General features: G+C 37.2%; 1 protein-coding gene and 1 long non-coding RNA gene across 3 annotated transcripts in view; one reads left to right on the forward strand and one right to left on the reverse strand.

Annotated features, from left to right (window-relative positions):
- Positions 1–668: 668 nt before the first annotated feature.
- Positions 669–23,611, reverse strand: RIOK2 (RIO kinase 2). Its single transcript, XM_047778355.1, has 10 exons — positions 23,445–23,611; positions 20,276–20,414; positions 19,439–19,555; positions 16,418–16,593; positions 14,039–14,127; positions 12,738–12,929; positions 9,978–10,070; positions 8,489–9,013; positions 6,658–6,751; positions 669–1,511 (listed from the first exon to the last, which is right to left on the reverse strand). The coding sequence occupies exons 1-10, from the start codon at positions 23,508–23,510 to the stop codon at positions 1,347–1,349; spliced, it is 1,656 nt and encodes a 551-aa protein (XP_047634311.1). The 5' UTR covers positions 23,511–23,611; the 3' UTR covers positions 669–1,346.
- Positions 23,612–24,110: 499 nt separating this feature from the next.
- Positions 24,111–25,392, forward strand: part of LOC125126195 (uncharacterized) — a 233,060-nt gene continuing 231,778 nt past the window's right edge. The window contains exon 1 of one of the 2 annotated variants that reach the window (XR_007134550.1): positions 24,111–24,387. This is a non-coding gene — a long non-coding RNA (uncharacterized LOC125126195). The remainder of the gene's footprint in view (positions 24,388–25,392) is intronic. The other variant, XR_007134551.1, reaches the window with a different exon arrangement.

The following is a 25,392-nucleotide window of genomic DNA, read 5'->3' on the forward strand; positions in this document are numbered from 1 at the left end:
AAAACTTACTATAGAATGTATTTACTGAAAAACATCCATATATAACTAGACTCTCGCAGTTCAAACTCATATTTACTAATTTCGACGTGAGATATATTTAAGACCTACTCAACTAAAAATACCAGAAAGAACTTTTCACTTCTTATCTTTTTTTTTTTTTTGTCTTTTGTTGTTGTTGTTGTTGCTATTTCTTGGGTCGCTCCCGCGGCATATGGAGGTTCCCAGGCTAGGGGTTGAATCGGAGCTGTAGCCACCGGCCTACGCCAGAGCCACAGCAACGCGGGATCCGAGCCTCGTCTGCAACCTACACCACAGCTCACGGCAACGAGGGATCGTTAACCCACTGAGCAAGGGCAGGGACCGAACCCACAACCTCATGGTCCCTAGTCGGATTCGTTAACCACTGCGCCACGACAGGAACTCCTCACTTCTTATCTCTTTTACCTTTCCTCACCTCTAACTTTTCTACTTCTGTCAGGCTACCGAACTGTAAAAACAGCAACTGTAGAAATCATGGTGGGACTATTTAAAGTTTCTATTCCCATGAACATTATCAATTTAAATAACAGAAAATAAAATTAGGCATGACTGGCTTATCCTTAATACTAGAGACTAAATAAAACAGATGACAGTGAATTCTTCCAGTGGCTAAATAAACTGCAACCAAGTTGTTTAGAGATTTTCAGAAAGATAAACATCATTATAATTATCATTCCAACAGGTACACTTTAAAGTGCCAGGCATTGTTATAAAGTGCTTTCTGCACATTGTCTCACGCAATCCTCAAAACAGCGTTATAGGAATTTTCTGGTGGTGCAGCAAGTTAAGGATCCAGCACTGTCACCACTGTGGCTCAGGTCACTGGTATGGTGCAGGTTTGATTTCTGGTCCAGGAATTGCCACACCCTGTGGGTATGGCCAAATAAACAAACAAAACAGTGATACAAAGTGGTTATAAATCCAATGTTAACAGTGAGAAAGCTGATGAGCCAGAAGGAAGAGAGAGGGAGAAAGAATTAAGACTTGGCTAAGGTTGTTTCTAAGAAGAAAAGCTGGTATATGAAACAAAGCAATATACCTGTTTGAGAACAAAAAACAAAAACAGTGATATTAAGATTCTTTTAAATATGTAAATATTCCTAATAAAAATTACTTGGAAAGTTGGATTGCTTTAGCAGAATTTCTAGTTACTCTTTAGAAGACATATATTGAATGAGTCAAATTTATCAAGAAAGAGGGTTTCTTTATCTATTTATATGTATCTGTCTTGGTCCAAAAAATACTGAAGGTGGCTTAAGAAGGGATCAGAGTAGCTGAATGAAAAATAGTCAAGATCTTGAATAATATTACTCTCCCCAAAAGGTAGCTGCTTCCAAGCTTGATTTAATATTCTGCATGTTTTCTCTCCGTTGCTTGGTAAATATATTTGCTTCTCCTTTCTGCAATCGACGTCTGACGGCTGATTTTTGCTGTTTTGTCAATTGACGTCTCACCTTCTGTTTCACCAATTCCTAGAAATATTTCATGAATTAGTATTACTAATTATTGACATTTTGACAAGGTATAAACATTCAATAAAACATTTATATTGCTAATATTTTTCAAATTTCTGTTAAAAGCATATTTTAAAAATTCCAAAAATTGACATTACTATGTGAACCATCAATAAAATAAAACACCAACTGTTACAAAACAGGAGGAATTAAATTCCTAACAAATAGATTTTAGCAAAATATAGTATGTAGTTGATAATTCTTTGAATAACAAATCATCATAGTGCCACCTAGTGTCTATCGGTAAAACTAGGAAAAACCAACCAACCCACCAACTAAAACCCCAAACTTTGTAGTGGAAAATTATGTTTGAAAGCATTTACGACTGGTCAAAACATATGCAGGAGTTCCTTCATAACTTGTGTAGAAATGACCTGATGGTAGCAGTTACCCATAGAAAAGTCCTCATACAGTTTCTGGAAGAAACAGTATGTTTTCACATGGTGAATAACCATAAATTCAAATTCTCTCTTATCACTCAAGACATAGGCTGCTAATCTCACATGATTTACAAGATGAAGAAAAAATCTGAACAGTCCATTCACAATAACTTTTTCCTTTCCTGTGAATCACTACAGTTTGTTATTTAATTGTAATATAACCTTGCCATCATCCAACTAGTCTCCTAAAGAAAGAAGTGCTGAAACTGTTGAAGCAAGGGTCTCTTCTTAACAGGCCCTATCCTATGCTAGGCACAAAGAATCATTTATTAAAATTTTGTCAAGGTAAAAATTAAAGAGTAATGGATTTGAGAGATTAAAAGGGGGATAGAAAAACTAGTCTATCTAATGTATTTCCTGGACTATAAACTCTGGGTTATGTAAGTTAAATGTAAACTTTGGATTATTTTACCTAGCATTTAGGCAAATGGGCTTTAATAACTGATCCCTCTTTTTTCAGTCTAATGATTCTCAATGGGAGGAAAGGTAGGAGAAGAGAAAGGGAACAGAAGAATCAGAATTCAAGTTCCCGCAGAGGCTGATCGTCCAAGAGGCCAGAATCTTATGAGGACCTGGCTGGTATCCCAGAAGTTTCAGTACTGAAAGCATTAGGATTAGCTCAAAGTTTAACATAGGAGTGACTGGCCTACAAACTATCACAGCCTTTCTACCTTAGCAGGAAACCATAAACCTAAATCAGATCAGCGTCTTCTCAATTACAGCAAGACTATGGAGAAATAACTTCAGAAGTCTGAAGGAAAATTATCTCCAAACCACAACTCTAACACTTAAATTCTCAATCAAGTGTGAAGACAGAATAAAAAGACATTTTAGTAATAAAAATTCCCCTCAAAATTCATTCAAATGACTACTAAACTCCATACAGCCAAAGCAGTAAAATAGTTAAGAAAAAGAGATGAAACTAGGAAAGATGGCACCCAACAGATAGGAAACTGAGACAATAGTAGAGTGTGTGCAAGGAGTGGATTCAGACAGAGGCCTCCATGACAGTTCCAAGAAAAAAAAAATTTCTTTTCTAAATATTCTACTTAAATTTTCCCTTGGTTCTTTACTTCAGTGAGGCCAAAAGACAATCATATTGAGCAGCTAAAGAAAATAAGGAAATAATGTATTATTATGCATGTATTCCTCCTAATCTGAAACAATTTTTACAAATCCTACAAGGTTAACTTTCATGTTAGAAAAAGTGAGAGAACTCACACACACACATATATAAACATATATAAATAAAATACAGTTGACCCTGGAACAATGAGGGTATGAGCAGTGACCTGCTGCACAGTCAAAAATCCACCCACACCAGAAGCTCCTCTGCATTTGTGGATTCAACCAACTGAATTTCTTTACCACTGAAAAGTTCTGCATATAAGCGGAATGGGTATTCAAATAAGTGTTGATCAAGGGTCAACTGTACATGTGTATCATTTCAGGGAGTACATTTAAAAAATGAATGAAAATCATGTACTTCATTGTTTTGTTGTTTGTAGTTGGTGGCCATGTGCATTGGGTTTTTTTTTCCTCCAATGGCCACACCTGTGGCATATGGGAGTTCCCAGCTTAGGGATTGAATCAGAGCTGCAGTTGCTGGCTGATACCACAGTTTACAGAAACAATGGATCCTTAACCCACTCAGTGAGACCAGGGATGGAACCTGCATCCTCGTGGATACTAGTTGGATTCATAACCCACTGAGCAACAATGGGAACTCCTGGTCATATGCATTTCTATTTAAAATTAATTTATGTTAGGAGTTCCCACTGTGGTATAGTAGGTTAAGAATCTGACTGCAGTGGCCTGGGTCGATGCAGAGATACAGGTTTAATTCCCAGCCTAGCATAGTGGGTTAAAGAATCTGGTGGTGCTGCAACTGCAGTGTAGGTGGCAGTTCTGGCTTGGATTTAATCCCTGGCCTGGAAACTTTCATATACCATTAAAAAAAAGCCAATATACTCTACTGTTTAATTATAATTTAATTATGTTACAAATTAGAAAGAATAGGATTCATAATGGCAACTTTGCCAATAAACAGGGAACTATAAGATTATTTTACAGGGGAAAATGGATTTTACAATTCTGATTTTAAAGAACACAGAGAAAATCTTTTACCTGTGCAGACATAAAAACAATTATCAAATTAGCAAAGGTAATAAAAATAAACTATATTTTCTCCTAACCTTCTACAAAAATGGAGTATGACCTCAAGGAAAATAGTAAGACCAAATTTCCAAAAGAATGCCAAGTTAAAATGATCACTTTGTTTCCAGTGATTAGAGGGAAATCTTTTTGATCAAGTTAGGTTAAAGAGATCTTCTTTCCTCTTATACTAATGGCAAATTTGTGTTTTATAATGCAATGCATCTATAGGCTTGATCACATTTAAAACATAAGTTCCTGCTGTTCGCTGTTAAATTAAAAAGGGATAAAGTCAAAACCTAAAGACAATGTTAGGGTCACCATCTTTACATTCAGAAGAGGGCATAACCTAAAATTTAAGCAAGGAGCAGGAATCAGTAATTTTTCTTTATATGTAATAGAATTGTCAATTTCACAACACTATAATTAGATATAAAGGCACTTACATTTTGACTCTAAGACACCAAAGAAATGAGGGTAAATAAATCTCAGCAAGTTTAATATCAAAGCCACAGGTGGACAGGCAATGACAAAGTATGAGAAATTCTTTTTTTTTCTTTTTACAGCAGTACCTGTGGCATATAGAAGTTCCCAGGCCAGAGGTCAAATCGGAGCTGCAGCTGAGGCCTACACCACAGCCATGAACAACACTGGAGCCATAGATGAGGCCTATGCTATAGCCTGCAGCAATGCAGAATCCTTAATCCACTGAGCAAGGCCAAGAATTGAACCACCATCCTTATGGAGACTACATCAAGTCCTGAAGCTGCTGAGCTACAATAGGAACTCCCAGAAATTCTTAATAGAGACAGGTGATAATACTTAAATAGGCGTTTCCAGCTGTGGCATAGAAGATTAAGGATCTGGCATTATCTCTGTGGTGGTGCCAGTTTGACCTCAGTCAGGTGCAGTGGGTTAAGAGTGGGCATTGCTACAGCTGTGATGTAGGTCACGGCTGTGGCTCAGATTAGATCCCTGGCCTGGGAATGTCCATATGCCACAAGCGCAGAATTAACAGATGTTTCAAAAATTTCATTGACTTAAAAATTATTTCTTTTCTATGGAGATTCTTCAGAAAACTAAAAATAGAACTACCATTTGATCCAGCAATCCCACTCCTGGACATGTATACAGAGAAAACCATGACTCGAGAAGACACATGTACTCCGATGTTCACTGCAGCACTATTTTCAATAGCTGAGACATGGAAACAACCTAAATATCCATCAATAGAGGAGTGGATAAAGAAGATGTGGTACATATTCACACTGCAATATTACTCAGCCATTAAAAGGAATGAAATAACGGCATTTTTAGCAACATGGATGGACCTAGAAATTATCATGCTAAGTGAAGTCAGTCAGACAATGAGACACCAACATCAAATGCTCTCACTGACATGTAGAATTCTGAGTTGCCGTGGCTCTGGTGTAGGCCGGCAGCTATAGCTCCAACTGGATTCCTAGCCTGGGAACCTCCATATGCTGCTGGTGTGGCCTTAAAAAGACAAAAAAAAACCCCCAAAAAACAGTACACTGTAGTATAAAACAGTAATATAATTTTCAGCTTTTTTTTTTAATAATTCTGATTTAATTTTGTAAATGTCCTACATTACCCACCACATGGCGTATATTTTAACTTATGAACACTATATCTGAATTTAAAAAATGAGAAGTTCAGGAAAAAGTAAGGTTCTTTTCTTTTCAGTTAACTTTCCACATAATAATTTTATTTCCTCCTTTCTACCTTCTAAACTGATTTTCTTTTTTTGCTCATTTTAAGTAGTTATCAGTAAAAACTAGTCTCAAAGGTACATAGTATCTTTAGCCAGAAAGAAAAAAATCCAAACCAATTATCTCTATACTTAAAACCTATCAAGGAAACAAAATGATTCTTCCTCCAGGATAGCCTGGAGAGAAGGCTGACAGGCAGAAAAGCTCCTCAGCAGGAACTGCCTATGTGTTCATTATCCTGTTCAGAAAAAGTCCCTTATGAAATTCTCTTGGACGTAGCTGCTAAATATCCAACAAAGCTTTAGATGTCAATAAAAGTCTTAAAATTACCCATTTTTATCTTTAAAAATTTAAGAACAAGCTAATTAGTGAGCCTGTGTGTTTTCACATTTCAGTTGCAGTGCTGTCACTGAGTAATCCTAAGCAAAGTTATGTAACTTGTTTGGATCTCAATTTCCTAATTGTTCAAATGCAGAGATAAGACCAAGTGATAATCCACAAAGTCCCCTTTGGATCTAAATTTCTATGATTTTTATCCTTCGAGTTCAAGACAACTTCCATGCTACCTTTTCCCTGAAAGCTCTGATCATTCTAGCTAAAAGCAAACCCTTTCCTATTTTTCAACTTGTACTTATTATAATTTTATACTTTTCACGTGTGAATCCAAATGGCCAACGTGGTCTTGTACACCATGTAATCCTCATGGTGCTTGAGCTCAGTAATCTGTTCACAGTAGTGACCTAGCAAACATTTGGAAAATGTTCAGTAAATAATTACCGGAGGAATTGTTGAACAGCTCAAAACACTGCTCATAGAAGTAACACTCAGAGTTCTTATTCTATGTTGATTAATATCTTCCATATTTTGATCTCTAAAATTAAAAAAAATCAAAGTTAATTTAAATAATTTTTAATAATTATGCTTAACTTACATCATTCTTTACATGATAGTAAAATTTAAAGACATAAAATACATCAGAAAGACAATATGTTTAAAATTTCTGTAAGGGTAAAAGTAAAGTTACCCACAATTCAGCCCAATACATTAACGATTTTCCTTTTTAGCATTCTGATAGTCACTATCAAAATTTCAAAATGGCTGAATACTTCAGTCATCAGAATGTGTTACCACTTCCTCACAATTCATTTATCTTTTCCACTAATCTTCTTCTCTTCTTTCACTAAACTATAAACAAATCTACCTCTCACAATCTAAATCCCAGCTTCCCCAACAGTAGATGTAATGGGAATACAGATAGTACTCTAGAGGCAGAAAAAACTGCAATGATGGAAACTAACTTGTTTTACACAATGCTCAGTTTTAATGTCAAAGAAACTCTGCCAACAGTAACTCCTGTCAATATTTTTCAGCAGTATCTGTTGTTTCTACTTTGAATATAAGCATTTTGCCCACGTTTTAGAGACTGAGAACCAATTTTCAGTACTTAGAAGACTATTTAACCTATGTACATTTTCTTGTATTACTTACTCAAAATCACAAGCCACTGACACATGTATCTCAAAACACAAGGAAAACAGCAGTCTCATGTTTTACTTTACAACAAAGCTAAAAAGGTAAAGGCAGCCTTAAAATGTAAAAATATGTGTTGATGAACAGTAGTCTCATGTTTTACTTTACAATAAAGCTAAAAAGGTAAAGGCAGTCTTAGAGTGTAAAAATATGTGCTGATAAAAGTCTAACAAATGTATTGTTGATTTAATTTTGTCATATTACACTTTTGAAATAAATAAAACTGTATTTCATTAAGCTATAGTTGTTTGATTCTGGATAAGTTACCCCAATCTAAAAATTAAATTTTAGATCTTTTGCTAATCTAAGATGGGGCTGATTCATTAATATTTACCAAAAAAAAAAAAAAAATCTTAAGGGAAAAATAACACATTAATTTTAACATAATATGAATAGGTAAGTTAAAGGATGAGAGAAAATTTACTTTAAGTAGGTATTTTAAGAGAGCACATTTACTACATATTTACTGAACTTCATATTAATCAAACATACATTAGATGAATAATTATAAAAATATAAAAACAATTCTTCCATCTAAAACCTCATCAACTTATCAAGGGATCTGTATTAATTATTTGAAAGTTTGTACTTTAAAGCATAACTGCTTAAAACTGAATCAATAGGCTGTCAAGGATCTGGTCAACTGTAGAGAATACTTGGAATTTTAACAATAAAATAACTATTTGCTTTCATTTTGCACATAATGGTACAGAATAAAGCCTCCAGGACATTTTGAAAAAACACTCATTTACCAGAATCAAACAGAAGTATAGGTCTCCAAATTAAAGTAAAAAACCAACAGGAGCTCCTGTCATGGCTCAGCGGAAATGAATCTGACTAGTATCCATGAAGATGCATGTTCAATCCCTGGCCTTGCTCAATGGGTTAACGATCCGGCATTGCCATAAGCTGTGGTGTAGGTTGCAGATTTGTCTCGGATCCTGCCGTTGCTGTGGCTGTGGTGTAGGCCAGCAGCTACAGCTCTGACTCACCCCTAACCTGGGAACCTCCATGTGCTGTAGGTGTGGTCCTAAAAAGACAAAACAAATAAACAAAACCAATCAACAGAAATCTATACCTGAAAGGCCTGAATTCTCTGTTCAACGACGACAAGGCAATTAGATTAGGGCACTCATCTTCATACTCCTCAGAGCCCTTGAGGATTCCTTCTTGATCCTCCTTACAACCTTGCCTGGTGTCATTTTCAGTTCTGTTATTCTCCCCAGAAAACTCAGTTACAGGATTGTTTTCAACAAGCTGCCCTTTTATTTCTTCTAAAGGTTGGTTGAACTCAGTCATTTCCAAACCATGTGGATCAGCACTCGCCTCTGACAAACTGTCTGTCTTTATTTGTTCAAGGTCTTCAGGTGCTCTGCCACAGCAGTCAAGTAATTCATTTTTAAAGTTTTGTCCACCTTCATTTTCTGATCTACAATCCTTTGCTTTTTCTGAAACTTCTTCATCAGAAAATGAGAATTCAAATTCCTCCACTGTTTCAGTATTTTCATCATCTGGACCTACTGGATGAAGTAGTTCATCATGTACCTGCATTTCCTTTGTGTAGCCACTGGCAGAAACCTCTACATCAAGAGAGTCCTCCCTCCTAGGAAAAGAAGAATGTCAAGCATTCAGACAGAAAAAAAATCCATCTGGTGTGAATATTTATTATTCTGGTAAAATATAATTTTGAAATGAGTTTAAAAGTTTATATATTTTAAAGGTTTTTCTCAGCCTAAAATGTAATATTAAAGCACTTAAATATACAAATGTAGAAGACATATGCTGACTGTTATTTAAGAATAAAATGACTGGAGTTCCCGTCGTGGTGCAGTGGAAACAAATCTGACTAGGAAGCATGGGGTTGCGGGTTTAATCCCTGGCCTTGCTAAGTGGGTTAAAGATGCCATGTTGCTGTGAACTGTGGTGTAGGTTGCAGACACAGCTCGGATCTCGCATTGCTATGGCTGTGGCATACATTAGATTAGACCCCTGGCCTGGGAACCTCCATATGCCATGGATTGGGCCTTAAAAAGTGAAAAAAAAAAAAAAAAAGAATAAAATGACTGAAAAGCAACAGATATTAACTTTCAGAGAAGACTAAAGATTTTTTTAAGTTTTGTCAATCACCTCAAATCAGAAAACTATATATATTTTAATAGCTGCTCCCATGGCATAGGGAAGTTCCAGGGCCAGGTACTGAATCTGACCCAAAGCTTGACCTACACCACAGCTGTGGCAATATTGGATCCTTTAACCCACTGTGCCAGCTGGGGAAGGAACCCACACCTCAGCAGCACTTGAGCCACTGCAATCGATTCTTAACCCACTGCGCTATAGTGGGAAATCCCAGAAAACTATCTTAAGTATATAAAATGAGGAAGTATAGTTTTGACAATGTGTAATTATGTTCCATGAATCAATTAAAGATGGCTCCTGCAGTGAATGAAGGAAAAACAAATTCTGATAAACGCTTTTAAAAATGGCTTACTCACATAGCTGAATAAATAAATCTGGTACTTAAACAGAATTACAGAATTCTATCATTTTATGCAATACAGGGCACAAACCTTATATCACTGAAGGTTGGAAAAAGTTCACTTTCATAGCTGAAACGTTTCATGAAGAAATCTCTAATACATTTAACATCTCTGTCAAAGTACCTGAAAAAGCAAGGATCATTTTTTATATAGCCTTTATTATTTATCTTTTTACCTTATTAGCAAATGACAACATCCTTATTGTTATGACACTCCTATGCCTTAAAAGAGAGAAGGATGTTACTCAAAAGAAAAAAGAAACAAATCAGTAACTAAAAGCAGAGGAACTAACAAGGAATATTAGCTGTCAAAGGCATATAGTTCTCACGGTCTGAAAGCTCAAGGTTTTCCCATACTGTGAGACATACTAAGAGAAGAGTAGAAATCCCAGAAAAGGGGAGTTCCCGTCGTGGCGCAGTGGTTGGCGAATCCGACTAGGAACCATGAGGTTGCGGGTTCAGTCCCTGCCCTTGCTCAGTAGGTTAGCGATCCGGCGTTGCCGTGAGCTGTGGTGTAGGTTGCAGACGTGGCTCGGATCCGCGTTGCTGTGGCTCTGGCGCAGGCCGGTGGCTACAGCTCCGATTCGACCCCTAGCCTGGGAACCTCCATGTGCCGCGGGAGCGGCCCAAGAGATGGCAACAACAACAACAACAACAAAAATAAATAAATTAAAAAAAAAAAAAAAGAAATCCCAGAAAAAAGGTAAGGGCCTTGCAGGTTTGGTTTCCCTCTTTGGTTTCCAGTCTGTCTGGTTAGAGTTCCATTAGTTATGTCCAATAGAGCCTCTAGTCAAGACTGAAGATAAAAACAGTGACTCATAAGAAAAACTTTGGGGATTAACGAATGTTAAGTTTATGTATCTGTATTACCTATTAACTGATAAGTGATAAATATTTAAAAGGGATAAATAATGCTGTGGCTTTAGTCATCTGAAGACACGTTAATCTGGAAGCCAAGAGTGGAAGGACCTCTAAAAATCAGGTTGCTTTTTAGGCCACCATAAAGCTGCAAAAACAGACTGAATCTTTGATGTTTCTAGAGTAGAACAAAGAAGAGACAAGATGACATGGAACTGACTTTTCCTTGAATTTTAACTAAATTATTATTCTGACAAAGATGAAGTTTAGAAATAGGAAGACATTTTCACTCCTCTTAGGGCAGCCTGGGAAAAACCTCAATAAACTATTTCATTTCTTTTCAGGGCCATATCTGCAGCATATGGAAGTTCCCAGGCTACAGGTCAACTCGAAGTGGCAGTTGAGGCCTATACCACAGCAACACCAGATCCGAGCCACATCTATAACCTATGCTGCAACTTGTGGCAATGTGGGATCCTTAACCCACTGAACAAGACCAGGAATCGAACCCACATCCTCATGGATACTAGTTGGGTTCTTAACCTGCTCAGCCACAACAGGAACTCCTCAATGAATTATTTTAAAATTATCTTTTTATAGATGTTTATGTCTCACCTACTAGGTTATAACTTTTTCAAAACAAAGATAGATTTTATATATCTTAATCTCCAGTGCTTAGTACAACTCCTTCACCCAAGTACCTCCCCATAAAATTTCAAGGTAAATCACATCTCCCTATAAAATACTGCAGCTTAAACCTATAATGTCATAATCTACCATCATTTTCCTTCTCTAATTCTGGTGCTTCCTAGATGTTCCTTTATTATATGACTATGTTACTCCATAGAAATAAAACATGGTGATCATCCAAAGATATATTAACAACCCAAGTGTCAGGCATTAATCTATTAGTATTGCTTTGTTGGGATTATTCAATTTGTTTTTAAATGACACTTCTCTAGATAAGTATAGATGTTTTCTAATGAAAATGAGAAGAAGAAGAGCTCAAACTCTGCACAAATGAATATCCATTATATAAGTAATAGCAGTTGTTCTTAGGGAAAAGATGTTTCTCATATTTTAACTTGGAATAGGAGAAAAAAAATACTCAACCCGATTATGCTCAACTGGGTCATGAAATACAAACACATAAACGAAAGTATTCTGCCATATTTCACAATCTGGCTGGTTTAAATGGTTAAATTATGTGAGAAATTAAGATTATCACAGTATATAAAGTGATTCTTCCCTGTGTCAGGGATGAGGTTATATGTGAATCCCTTTCTCTTAAATAAAAGCTAAAAACTACATAAGAGATATTATCAGTCTGGCAACTGAGTCCAGTACAAAACCGTAACTTCCATTAAGGCCATAAGAAATTACTAAATTATGCCCGGTGAAGCCTTCTTGGAGGCAATCATAGAGCAGAGGGAAAAGGGGAAAGGCATAGAGTATGGGATTCTGGGGTTTTCCCCTCCATGTTTCTACTTCTTCTGAGTAGGCTTTTATTTGTTTTAAAAATTGGGCTTCCATTTCAAAGTTTGTTTGAATAAAGAGTTCCATGGCTAAGAAAGTGTGACTTTTGGAAGTCTGTCAGATTACAACAGTAATTCAAATTCTTTTAATGATTTATAAAAGCAGGCAGTTTCTTCAGATTTCTAATGTACAGAATAATTTTAATGAATAGATTTTAAGAGCTGGATCAAAGTGCATTTTTTTTTCCCTTAAAAATACTGAGGAATAAGAAAAATACCTAGGATGAAATCCTAGTAGTTTGATATCCTTTGATTAAAACCCCGAAATTTTAGACTATTAACATCAGCCCCTTCAAACCAGTTATTGACCCAAAAGACAGTATTACAAAGCTGAAAAAAAATTATGCATAAATAAAATGACTGCATCATACATAAACACACCCACATCCAGAACATACCATTCAGCATTGGGATGAGATGTTGAAACCATTTGTGGAAAATCTATCATGGTGATGTGGTCATCTTTATCCAAAATGAGATTGAATTCATTGAAATCTCCATGAATTAATCCATGATTTGCAAGTTTAACAATTAGTTCCATAGCTTCATCATATACTGATGAGGGATCTTCAACATGGTGTATCTGACATCTGAAAGTGTTTTAAGTATGAAAATAAGTTATTTGTAGTCCTTTCTGGTTGTAATGAAAGTATTTACATATAAATGTTATTTCCATTACATGTCTCCATAGCAGTTTTCTCTTCATTCCTATCAGCATACAGACATGATATAACAGCTTTTAAAAAAGGAAAAAAAAAGGTACCACAACCCACTTGATTCTGTATCTTCTTTCCACTACCACATTCTTTTATCTTTTTTTTTCCCACAGCCACAGCAATGCAGGATCTGAGCCACGTCTGCGACCTACACCACAGCTCACGTCAATGCCAGATCCTTAACCCACTGAGCAAGGCCAGGTGTCAAACCTGCATCCTCATGGATACTAGTTGCGTTTAACTAAGATACAACAGGAACTCCCTCTTTTATCTTCTTTATAGCCAAACTCCTCTCCATTTTTTTTCTTCCCACTCTAATGAACCCATATCAAACAGGCTTTCATTCACCTTGTTCCAGTGAAAGAGTTCTTGTCAGGACCATCAATGACTTCCATGTTGCTAAATCCACTGGTCAATTCTTGATCTTCATCAGTCAGTTAACCTCCTCCCCATCCCTGAGACAGTTCCTTCACTTGACTCTTGGTACTGACTCATCAGGCTATCCTTTTTCTGTACTGATCATTCCTTCTTAGTCTTTTTGGCTAGTTCTTCAGCTTTACCCTGATCTATAAATCTTGGAGCTCCTTAAAGGTTAACCCTAAAATATACTCTTACCCATTCTTGGTGATCTAATCCAGGCTCATACACAGACTTCTAAGCATCTCTGAACTTGAAGGCCTCTCTAACTTAGCATGCCCCAAAGTAAACCTCTGATTTTGCCCCACCCTCTAATTCCACACTGTCCCTGCAGTTTCTCCCATTTCTGTAAATGGCAACTTTATCCCTCCAATTAATTCATAGTCAAAGACTATAAAATCCATAGTCAGAATGAAAGTGAATTTACAATTTGTCTTTAAGTCTGTTTTATGTTAATTTCTAACTTCCTAAAAGCAATATTTCATTTAACAAAAAAAAATTATTTTAAAAAACTGAAACATAATTATTTATTAGGACTCAAGGTTTCAAGAATAAAAAATACTTACAGAGGATAGCCATTTATGAGTTCCATGACCACTGCATGGCGATTATAATCAATTGGCTTTGGAACTGGAAATTTCCTTTCATACAATGCCTAAAGCATAACAGGTAAAAACTAATGAAGAGGTCATTAATTTTTAGGGAACAATAAAACTAAATATGCCTGTCTACAACCAGAGGAAAAACATATAAGCCTTTACAAAATTACAGTTAACACATGATTATTTATGTAAAGCTTATTCACAGCATCAAATGACCTGCATATAAAAACACAATTGTAGGAGTTCCCGTTGTGGCATAGTGGGTTAAGGATGGCATTGCCGTGAACTGTGGTGTAGGTCGCTGACTCGGTTTGGATCCTGTGTTGCTGTGGCTCTGGCGTAGGCCAGCAGTTGCAGCTCTGATTTGACCCCTAGCCTGGGAACCTCCATATGCCGAGGAAACAGCTTTAGAAAAGGCAAAAAGACAAAAAACACCCCCCCCCCAAAAAAAACAACACAATTGTAAACCAGTTTACTTAATTCTTTTTTTTACTGGACATTCATTTATGGAACATTCACTAAATATTATATCCAGTACTAGGGTTACAAAAATGAGTGTAAAACTATCTCTGTGTTCAAGAAGTTTAGTCTCTTAGGATACGTATATCCTCTTCTACTTTGTACGTTTTTGTCATTTCTGGAGTGTACTTAAAAAATTCAAATGGAAATAAATTGTGATTTAGGAAATATTCTGTGGTCTGGAATATGAGTAAATGAAATATTCCAATATATTAGCCATTTTAATTTATAAAGCACTGACCTTTCTCTTTAGACCACTATATACAATATAAATTTATTATGTGACAAATATAAACAATGTAGTAGTCTGAGTATGTTGTTTTATGTGTGCTCATTTTATCTTTCCTACTTTAAGACACAGACTGCATTCATTATTCCTTTTGTATCCATTCTTCAATCCACCCTACACAAAGTACTTAACACAGAGTAGGCACACAGCAGATATTCAACATATGCTTATTAACAGGGTTAATCTTAAGAGGATGTCTACTTTCTTCCTTGGACAGGAACTGAATTACTTCCTGTTCCCCAAGATTGTTTGCTTGCCTGATAATTTTTTATTTTTAAATCCTAATGGTTCTGAACAGGTCTTGGCAGCTCAACAGCATGTAACAACCTTAACTTCTGTCAGAGTAGTCCTTGTGCCATATCTAAGCTCTTAATTACAGATCAATCTTATTTTTTCTTAGGGAAAGAGAGAATAAATTTGAGAATCATATTTATGCATAACCAGCCTCTATTCCTGTACCTTCATATAAACACATCATGAAAATACCTAATAATTGGGGAAAATGTCTAACAATCTTTATGAAAATAGCCTACTTGCTGTCTGACTATCATAGGATAGAAACCACTGGATAAGACAATAAGCATATAACATGTATGGTATCAGCATGAGTTATTTTTATTGCCTTGAGGAATCTTCCCTCATAATTACTAAAAATTTAAGTGTATGAATTAAAATAACCTACCTGAAGGACCTCAAACAGAAACTACCAAGAAATAACAGGTCACATGTTGGACTTTTAATTGAAAAAAATTTTTTTTTGGCTATGATGTGCACCAGCTTGATGTCAACTTTTAATAATTCAAAAAAAAATTTTTGGCTGAGATGTGCAGAGGCTTAATGTGGGATCCCAAGGTACTGAACTTGGGCTGCTGTGATGAAAGCACTGAGTCCTAACCACTAGATACCAAGGAGTTCCTCAATAATTCAAAATTTAAAAAAGATAAATTATAATAAATCATACTGAAGAGCATAATAAAAATGCAGTTACTTTCTATTGAATTTAAATTATTAGGGAAGATATTTAACTCCGTTATCCTTAAAGATATTTAATGAAAAACCATAATGAATTTGGAAGGTAAAAGATTAAGATTTTTACCATTTCTAATACATATACAAATTCATACTGGCATTTCTTCCAATATGGGGAAAAAATTTTAATCAATATATCTGAGACATTGTGGTTTTTTTAGAGCTAATTATTTGACGTTTTCAATTAAAGACAGACATATGTACAGATACATACACTGAATAGATATACATTCACACATACACATTTCTGAGGCAATTACATCATTAACTATTTAAGGTTTCTCTATCTTATTAATATTAAAGAATACAAGTTGCCGCTACGCATTTAGAATAGTTAAAAATACTTTTGTGTGAAAGGAAGTCACTAGAAAAACAAATAACAAAATAGTCGACAGTGTTAAATGTGACTATAAGGATTGGGGAAGCAACAGACTGATGTATGTCACTATAGTCTTTAAACTGAACAAATTATTTGGTTAAAAAATGTAAAGTCATTAAAAAAATACCTTCATATAAGCAAATTCTTTCATGGCAGAGAGACGAGATAAATAAAGCCAAGACATGTTATGCCTATGTTTGTGGTAATCACGCTTATTTTTCAGATTTCGAAAGGAGGTTCTTCCCAGTCTGTGAAGCTTTAATGCAAACTGCTGCCCTTCTTCATTAGCAACAATGTAAATATCTAGAGGAAAAATTTTAAAAGAATTATTATTATTATTAGTTATTTTTGGCTGCCTTGCGACACATGGGATTTCTGAGCCAGGGATCAGATACGAGCCGTAGATGTGACCTAAGCCACAGCTGTGGCATCACCAGATCCTTTATCCACTGTGCCAGGCTGGGGATTGAACCTGTGTCCCATTGCTCCCAAGATGCCACAGCGGGAACTCCAGAATCATTATTTTTATTCCAATAAATATAAACAATTCTAATTTTCTAACTTTGCCTGATTTTATTTGTATCAAACTTTACCTTTCCTAAGACCCAGAAATACTTAACTTTCAGCAAAATTCTTTAAATTATAATCCAAAATGATGACATGTATTAAGATCTACTACAAAAGAAAACAGGGATGCAACGTGTCAAAGGTAACTGTTTCTGAAGGTTTTTTTTTTTTTTTGTCTTTTTGCCATTTCTTGGGCCGCTTCTGCGGCATATGGAGGTTCCCAGGCTAGGGTTCCAATCGGAGCTGTAGCCACCAGCCTAAGCCAGAGCCACAGCAACACGGGATCCGAGCCGCGTCTGCAACCTACACCACAGCTCAGGGCAATGCCGGATCGTTAACCCACTGAGCAAGGGCAGGGACCGAACCCGCAACCTCATGGTTCCTAGTCGGATTCGTTAACCACTGCGCCACGACGGGAACTCCCCTGTTTCTGAAGGGTTTTAATGTTCAATTCAATTTAGAGGAAAAACATCTAAATGTTCCTTAGTATCCTACATGTGCAAGTGATTGATATCTTCTCTCTCAACAATGTGAAGTTCAATTCTTAAATTGCTTCAATGAATAATACTGAGTGTCAGAATATAATGCTGATAATCAGAATGGAGAGCTTCCCATACATATTCTAATTATGAAACAAGTTGCTACTTATAATATTGACTACAACATGTCCTAATTACTCATGAGAAATTTTAATTATAATATTCCTATTGAAAAGCAGCCTCTCTCATATTGGTGGGGTTTTGGTATAAATTTTTTGCAGGGAAATCTGGTAACATCAAAATTTTAAACGTACTTAACCTTAACTCTATTTAATTTCTGAGAATGTAATACTCGGAAAACTATGAGAAACCCATCTCTGCTGATGTGAAATGATGTCAGCGAAGCACCGGTGGGAAAAAAATCAAGATGCAGAATTTTAAGTCCTGTTTGCTTTCACCTTTAAAAGATCAGTGAATGTGTATACATATATATATATATATACACACACACACACACATCCTCAGTATATTACACACCTGTATTTACATATTTCTAGAATATGTAACATTAATAAAGAGTGACAACTTTGGGAAGTAGTAACAGGAGGCTGAGACCTAGGTTAGCAGTTAAGATTCACTTTTGACTGTACTCTCTTTTCCACTCTATCATTTTGCATGTAATGAAGCTGGTAGAAATTTTAAAAGCCATTTTTTAATTGAAAAAAAGTTGAACATTAAAAAAAAACTAAAGGGAAGCACATCTCAAGAGGTGTTTCATTACCTCATTTTACATACACATTTTTGTATTTAACACTCTTAATATTACTTATTAAATATATATCATAATCTGGATACCATATGAAGTACCAAAACAACCTCCTTTGGAATAGATTTCCTAATGGTTCTTTTACTACTAACTTTAATTTTGCTGTTTAAATTATACAATTATACAGAATAACTATATAGAATAAAAAAAAGTGTGTAAGAGGTTCCAAGTTCCCACTGTGGTGCAGTGGGATAATGATCCAGCTTGTCTCTGTGAAGGCAGGGGTTGGATGCCTGGTCCAGCGCAATAGGTTAAAGATAAGTGTTGCTGCATCTGTGGTGGTATAGGTTGCAGTTCTGTCCTGGACTTGATCCCTGGCTGGGGAATTTCTACATGCCACAGGGTCAGCCAAAAAAGATAAAAAAAAGGGGGGATGCGGCATAAAGAAAAATCATTCCCTGTTATTTATTTTTACCACACATAGAAAACCAATACATAGGTATTTGTTTAATGCTATTTTAGGATATCTTTTTTCCATGTTCCACACATATTTAACTTTGCCTTGCTGATCATATTGCTATGACAGAAAAATGTGGTTTTTAGTATTTTCTTTTGTTACTTTCTTTAATCGGATATCTAATATATCATTTATCAGATATTAAAATAAGAGCACTAAATCTTTGGCACACACAATATTTGCCAAAAATTTCAGTTATTAGAGAAAAGGTATTTTTTTTTTTTTGCTTTTTTAAGGGCCACACTCATGGCATGTGGAGGTTCCCAGGCTAGGGGTCCAAGTGGAGCTGTAGCTGCTGGCCTATGCCACAGCCGCAACAATGCTGAATCTGAGCTGCATCTGTGACTTACACCACAGCTCACAGCAGTGCTGGATCCTTAAACTACTGAGCGAGGCCAGGGATTGAACTCGCAACCTCATGGTTGCCAGTTGGATTGTTTTCACTTAGCCACATTGGGAACTCCAAGTAATTCTTTTTTTTTTTGCACCACACCCACATTATACGATTGCAAGTTCCCAGGGCAGGGATTAAACCTGCCCAACATCAGTGGCCCACACCACTGCAGTTAACAACTCTGGATCCTTAAGTTGCTGAGCCACAAGAGAACTCCAAGAAAAACTAATTCTTGGTATAACTGAATTTTCAGTCACAAAAACAATAATCTACTTAATTATAGGTAATTTCAAAATCTGTGTTGCTTCCAACCAACTTTTCAATTTATACTTTTGAAAACAGGAAATTAAAAGATGTATCCTTTCTCAAGGGGAAATATAAACTAAAGCAAGGAAAATGCATTCAATAGTACTATTAGTACTTACCAGATTCTTTGCCAACACCCATTTGGTTTCCAACAGATTCAACCACCTGTCTAGAAGAAAGTGTTTTCAAAGCAAGGTAATCATAGCCTGCATTTGTCAACCGATAACCTTGGACAGCTAGATAAAATCAAATGAGAAAGACCATATTTTAGTTTCACAGTATCATCAAGTTACATGACATTAAGTCAAAAGACTTGGCTACCTAGTCTTCTAAGTTTGGCATTTCCTGCTAAAATTTTTATTTCTTTTCTAAAGCAGTGTTACTCAAAGTGTAATGTACAGGCTGACACCAGCCTATAAATGTTTGTTACTAGTCCGTGACGGAAATTAAATGTTTAAGTTAAAAAATTTTTATATCAACTTCACTAAGTTATTTTATGCCTTTAATTCTAATAAGGAATCTGTGCCTGTATTTTGTCAGTTTCTTTTTTCTAGTAATTACTTTTTATTATTATTTTATAAAGTATGGATCCATGATAGGTGGAAAAAGAGAAAGTTATCCCTCTCCAACAATGGTCTGAGAGATGATACTATCAAGTCCTTTGGCAGATGTACTTTCCAAAGATGGCAGCAACAATACATCTATCCTATTGTCTCTTCTGTAATTCAAACTTGTTAATCCCCTACCAGGAGGTGGAGGCAACTTCTCTAGCCTCTTTAATCTGGGTGTGCTCTATAAGTGCTTTAACCAATAGAACATGGTGGAAGTGTTCTATTGGTTGGTCAGTCCCAGGTCTGGTTCTTTAGTCTGGCAACTTCCAACTGTCTTTTGGAATACCTGTTCTCAGGGAAAGCCAGTTACATGGACAAATCACAAATGGTGCCTCAAATACTTACTTTTAGTTCGCTCCCAAGCTATGAGTTTATGTTTTACCAGTTCTCTTAAAACTTTATTACAACCACCATGTTTAAGGCTGGCTATAGAAGCAACCAAACTGCAGGGAACAATTTCATGATTCTTCATGCCCATTTCAACCTGAAATTGAAGAAATAAATATGAATCATAATAAACCTAGAGCCGTTGTCTACCAAAACCTTATAAAAAACTTCTCTTTCAAACTTCTCTAACCATGCAGTTTGCAAACCAACTCCAAGACATAATTATTAACTTCTCTGGACACATTTTTATGTCACAATTTGATATTTAATCACTGATATTCTATTACGCACTTCAAGAGTATGAATTGTGAGTGCTTAACGTAATCACTGACATATGGTGCCAATATTTACTGACATCCAAACATTTGTGCTTCGCAACTACAGATATTCCAGATATTTATTTTACTTTTTTTTTTTTGCTTTTTAGGGCCATACCCACAGCATATGGAGGTTCCCAGGCTAGGGGTCCAATTTGAGCTACAGCTGCGGCCTGCACCACAGCAATATGAGATCCGAGCCGAGTCTGCAACCTACACCACAGCTCACACCAACGCTGGATCCTTAACCCACTGAGCGAGGTCAGGGATCAAACCCACAACCTCATGGTTCCTAGTCGGATTTGTTTCCACTGCACCACGAAGGGATCTCCCAGATAGTCTAGATATTTATTAAGAAGGAATTTAATGAGAAGATATGGAAGGACCTGAAATGCAGACCAAGCAGTTTTAGATTTTATACTGAAGAAAGAAGGAAATTCATGAAGATGTTTAGGCAAGGGAAAAGAACAGGGTTCTTTTAAGGACATTAACCTAGCAGGAATATGGAAAGTAGTTTAGAGAAGGCAAAAACTGAATGTGGTGTATTGGATGACAACAGTCAAGGCCAGCGGAAACAGAAGTCAGGGCAGGGAAGAGGTAGTGGTAATTGAAGGAAAGAATTAAAGATCTCTAGAAGTTAGTATGGGAGGGACTGGTATTGGATGTGGGAGGGTAAATGGAATGAAGAACCAAAGTTGAAGTGAAGAGAAAGAACAGGTTTTAAGACAATAATTATTACTTTAATGGAGCTTGGGAATGGAGTGAGGGGGTAGAAAAACTGAGCACACTGACTCTGAAGTGCTGGAAAGTCCTTTATGGAAGGCACTTCAAATAAAGATATTTAAGGGAATTTGGAAAGGCTGATCTACACTCAGGAGTGAAGCTTTAACAGGGGGAAAAACTGTCAATTCTTTGATGGACGTAAGACATAAAGCCATGAAGTGGATATGATCATCAAGTGAGAGCTAATAGGAAAAAAAAGAGATGAGGGACACAATCTGGAGCGAGTTCACCCTGAAAGGTAAAGACAGACAGTCCAATTATGATTACTGACATAGGAGATGCCAGAGAAGGGTAGAGAGTCAAGGAAAGGTAGCCACTGACACCAAGACCAGTGAGACTTAAGAGACTGAAATATTTGATGAGTTCGGTCATTCCTTAGTGAGCTTCAGAAGAACTTAAGTATTGCAGAAATAAAGCTTTGGAAGATAAATGTAGCAGCATTTTGATGTTCCGACTAAAACTTCACACTTTAATCTTCTTCCATGCTCTGTTCCCTTCCAGACTCTAAGAGTTTCTTAATTTCCCTACTTTCTGTCAGAGTCATTAAGGAATGAGGGAATGTGTTGAGGAATCAGAGAAGGAAGATATCTTTCAGATGTGAAACTAGGTAGACAAAACTCAAAATCTGTGGGAAGGGGGAAAAAAGTGCCTTCCAAATTTATACTGAATTTACACCTTATAGTTTAATCCTTAAAAATGGCCTACTTAAGCAAAAGCTAATAGTTCCTACATAAATGTGATTTATCCTGAAAATCCCTAATCTATGTGTTGATCTTTGTGCTATAAGACCAAGACCATAAAGTCAGTTTGTATTACTTCCCTGCTTAAAACTTCAGTGATTCCCTTGTAGTTCCCTCGGTGGCGCAGTGGGTTAAGATTCTGACTGCAGCAGCTAGGGTGGCTATGGAGCCGAGGGTTTTTTTCCCTGGCCTGGCACAAAAGATTAAAGGACGTGGGGTAGCAGTAGCTGTGGCTGGATTCAATCCCCTGGCCCAGGAGCTTCCATAGGCCTGGGGCCATTAAAAACAAAAACAAACAAAACACATAAGTGGCTCCCTTACATTTAAGACTATGGTCCAAATTCTTTACCAGGCCTGCATGGGTATATATCTATAGCACATGATCTAGTTCTCATCTTTTCGGGTTAACTTCCACCTATTCTGCTTCTTGTTCACTATGGCCTTTCCGTTCTCAAAAACCATTCTTGCCTCAGGATCTTTGAACTTGCCACTAGAGTTTCCTCTGCCTTCAATTCTTTCCAAGGACTTCCCTGGGCTGCCTCCTTTTCATTCGGCTATCAGGCCTAACCCCCCATCCTTTCCTTTACTTAGCAAATATTTATTCTGTAGCTACCAAGAACGGGGAAATTTTTAGAAAGGTCTTAAAACTTTGGATACAACAGTCAAAAAATAAGATTCTTGAACTCAGACAGTTTTCTCTGACTAAGCAATTTAAATACAATATTCATTGGCCCCGGCCTCACCACTCAGAGTTTCTATTCCTTTACCCTTTTTATCATCTTATAGCCCGTGTTATCTGATATTATCTGTTTATTCGTTTACTTGATTATATGCTCCCCTTGCCTTGTTGAATTCCCTAAAACTATTACTAAGAACCCGACGAGTATGTTAATTGATTGAAACTGAGGTAACACTATGTGACTGAGCCTGTGAGTAGAGAACTCAGTGCTGTCAATTCTTTTCAAGCGCCTTAAACTCTTCTCAGCTGGTCAGAAGCCCTGGGTCAGAGATGCTTCCCAGGCCACGGAGATTCGAGTGTGGCTTTGGAAAAGTGGGGCAGAAAGGAAAGAAATGATTTAAAAAGGGGCCCCTGCTCTACTTGGGGGAAGAGAAAAGACTCTGAGCGAAGGCTTTTGAAAATTCCGTCTCGGTGGTTTTCTTTTCCCCATTCCCAACCTCCGTCGCCTTCCAGGGCCTAAAGCGCGCATAGCTCCCAGCAAACTTGAAGAGGAAGAGCACACGCGGTGGAAAAGGACGTTGGAGACAGGAAAACGGCGAACTTCTTACCGCGGTCAGGACCCTGAAGTCATCCCGGCTCATGTAACGCAACTTGGCCACATTCACCTTCCCCATAACGGCCCCAAACCCAGGCCAGACGCCTGCGGACAACCAGCGGAGAACGCAAGGTAATCGGGTACTCAGGCTCCTCCGCCGCCACACAGCTGCCGGGTGACTCGCGCATGCGCCGCTTATGCAGCAGGTCCTCGTTACTAAAAAGTACCATTCTCACTGACATGCAGCAATAGAATTCTTCTGGGCTTTATGAAGCTTGTAGTATGGAAAAAATTAGAGGATTTTTTTTGTAAAGTGGTTTAGTCATGGGACTAAGTCTTCCGATTGTAAGTGCTCTCCACTAAGTGACATTTATTTTCCGTATCTGTCAGGACCGATTGCCTAAAGTGCGCGATCCGCCGCTTAGAGCAGAGAAGTGGTTTAATGGGAGGAGCAGGTTCTATCTCCTAACAGCAACTTCTGCTTTAGTCAAATGAGTTTCATTAAGAGAGGGGGGGGAAAAGAACCTGAGCTGGGCTCCTGACAATCAGGTCTGTCAGATAAAAATAGTAACCACACGAGCGGACCTTTGTCTAACTGCGCATGCTCAGGACTGGGGCCCGCGTGGTTAAAGAGAACGCTCCGACATCAGCTCAGAACGTGGTCCAAGTTGGTCTTTAAGACACCGGAGTGCGCCTGCGCTTGCTGGGGGTGGGTCCTAGAGTGCTGGGTGGGGCCCCTGTGTGCTCTGCGCTTCTCCCGCGCTTTTCCAGAAAAAGTGTGCATTTCGATGGTTCGGAGCGGGCCTACTCGGATTTGCTATTGAGGTCCCCATTTAAGGGTTTTACCGGCCCTGGCACTCATTCCTACGTCAACAAAAATGTAAGCGCAACGGAACAGTAAACAGCTTGCACCTGACAAAGAGAGTGCGTACTCTACTTTCCCTAGGACAACAAGGGTAACAAAACTTGTATGATAATGTTTGCATTTATATCGCGTTTTACGAACTATATTTTAAACCTTTAAAAGACAATTATTTTGGTTTGCCTGTCACCAGAGGTGTGGGTGCTGCATATGGTCGAAGATGATTGTGGGTCACTTAAGGCTTGACCACATTTCCAATCACTGCCATTTAGCGTCTCTCAGGGTCTAGTCTCAAAACTTTACTTAAACTTTGGAAATTAGTGTTTACAGAGTTCCTTCTTTCCCCTTCCCCTGTTTTTCACTGACCCATGCACTTTTCTTTTCCAAGGCCCTACTGAGTATGTTGTTGGGTCCAAACGCCGAACTAGCCCTTTCATAAAACATGCACTGGCATTCTTCTAAGACAGGCAGTTGTATCTGTTCAGTCTTTCCAGCCAGAATAGTTAATATTCTTAAATCATAAAATACAGAAAGAACTACCCTCTATCCTCTGAGTACAACCTTTGCTTTTTTAACCTGAATGCAGTAAACCTTTGATTAACCATGACCAATTAATGGAACCCTTCATTGAAATGGAATTTTTCTTTCTGTAATTCACATAAGGCATGAAAAATGAAAAGTTTTTAAGGAAATCAAGTGAGTCACTTCTGGAGCAAGAATGGGAGTGGAAACAGGATCATTTGGGTGTTTACTCCTAATCCAACAATTTATCAGGTTTTCTTAATCTATTGGCAAACCTTACCTTCTCAACTCTGCTCCAGCCAAGCACCACTAATTCATTGGATTTGGCTGGAATTGCTATCCTGGTTCTGGCATAGTCCCTGAGGTTAATCACACTGAGCCCAAGTATCTTATACTTTCAATATTAATGTATATTTTCTACAGAATCCTCTTAATCAGACTCTTGAAGGGTAAAAGTGATTCAAGTACTATTTAGAATTCTCTATTATGACATGCTTAATAATGACTAAAAAAATGCACAGTATTCTCCACTCATTTAGCATTTATCAAACACATATATTAGAATTTTTTCTTGTTC

This window comes from Phacochoerus africanus, chromosome 4, assembly GCF_016906955.1.
Source record: "Phacochoerus africanus isolate WHEZ1 chromosome 4, ROS_Pafr_v1, whole genome shotgun sequence".
Lineage (NCBI taxonomy): Eukaryota > Metazoa > Chordata > Mammalia > Artiodactyla > Suidae > Phacochoerus > Phacochoerus africanus.

Excerpts from the sequence above, each read along its gene's own strand:
- RIOK2 (XM_047778355.1), bottom strand. The coding sequence starts at position 23,510 with ATGGGGAAGGTGAATGTGGCCAAGTTGCGTTACATGAGCCGGGATGAC. Across the intron at positions 19,556-20,275 it reads AGCTTGGGAGCGAACTAAAA|CTGTCCAAGGTTATCGGTTG; the intron begins GTAAGTATTTGA and ends GATTTTATCTAG. Across the intron at positions 1,512-6,657 it reads GCTGTTCAACAATTCCTCCG|GAATTGGTGAAACAGAAGGT; the intron begins GTAATTATTTAC and ends AAATATTTCTAG.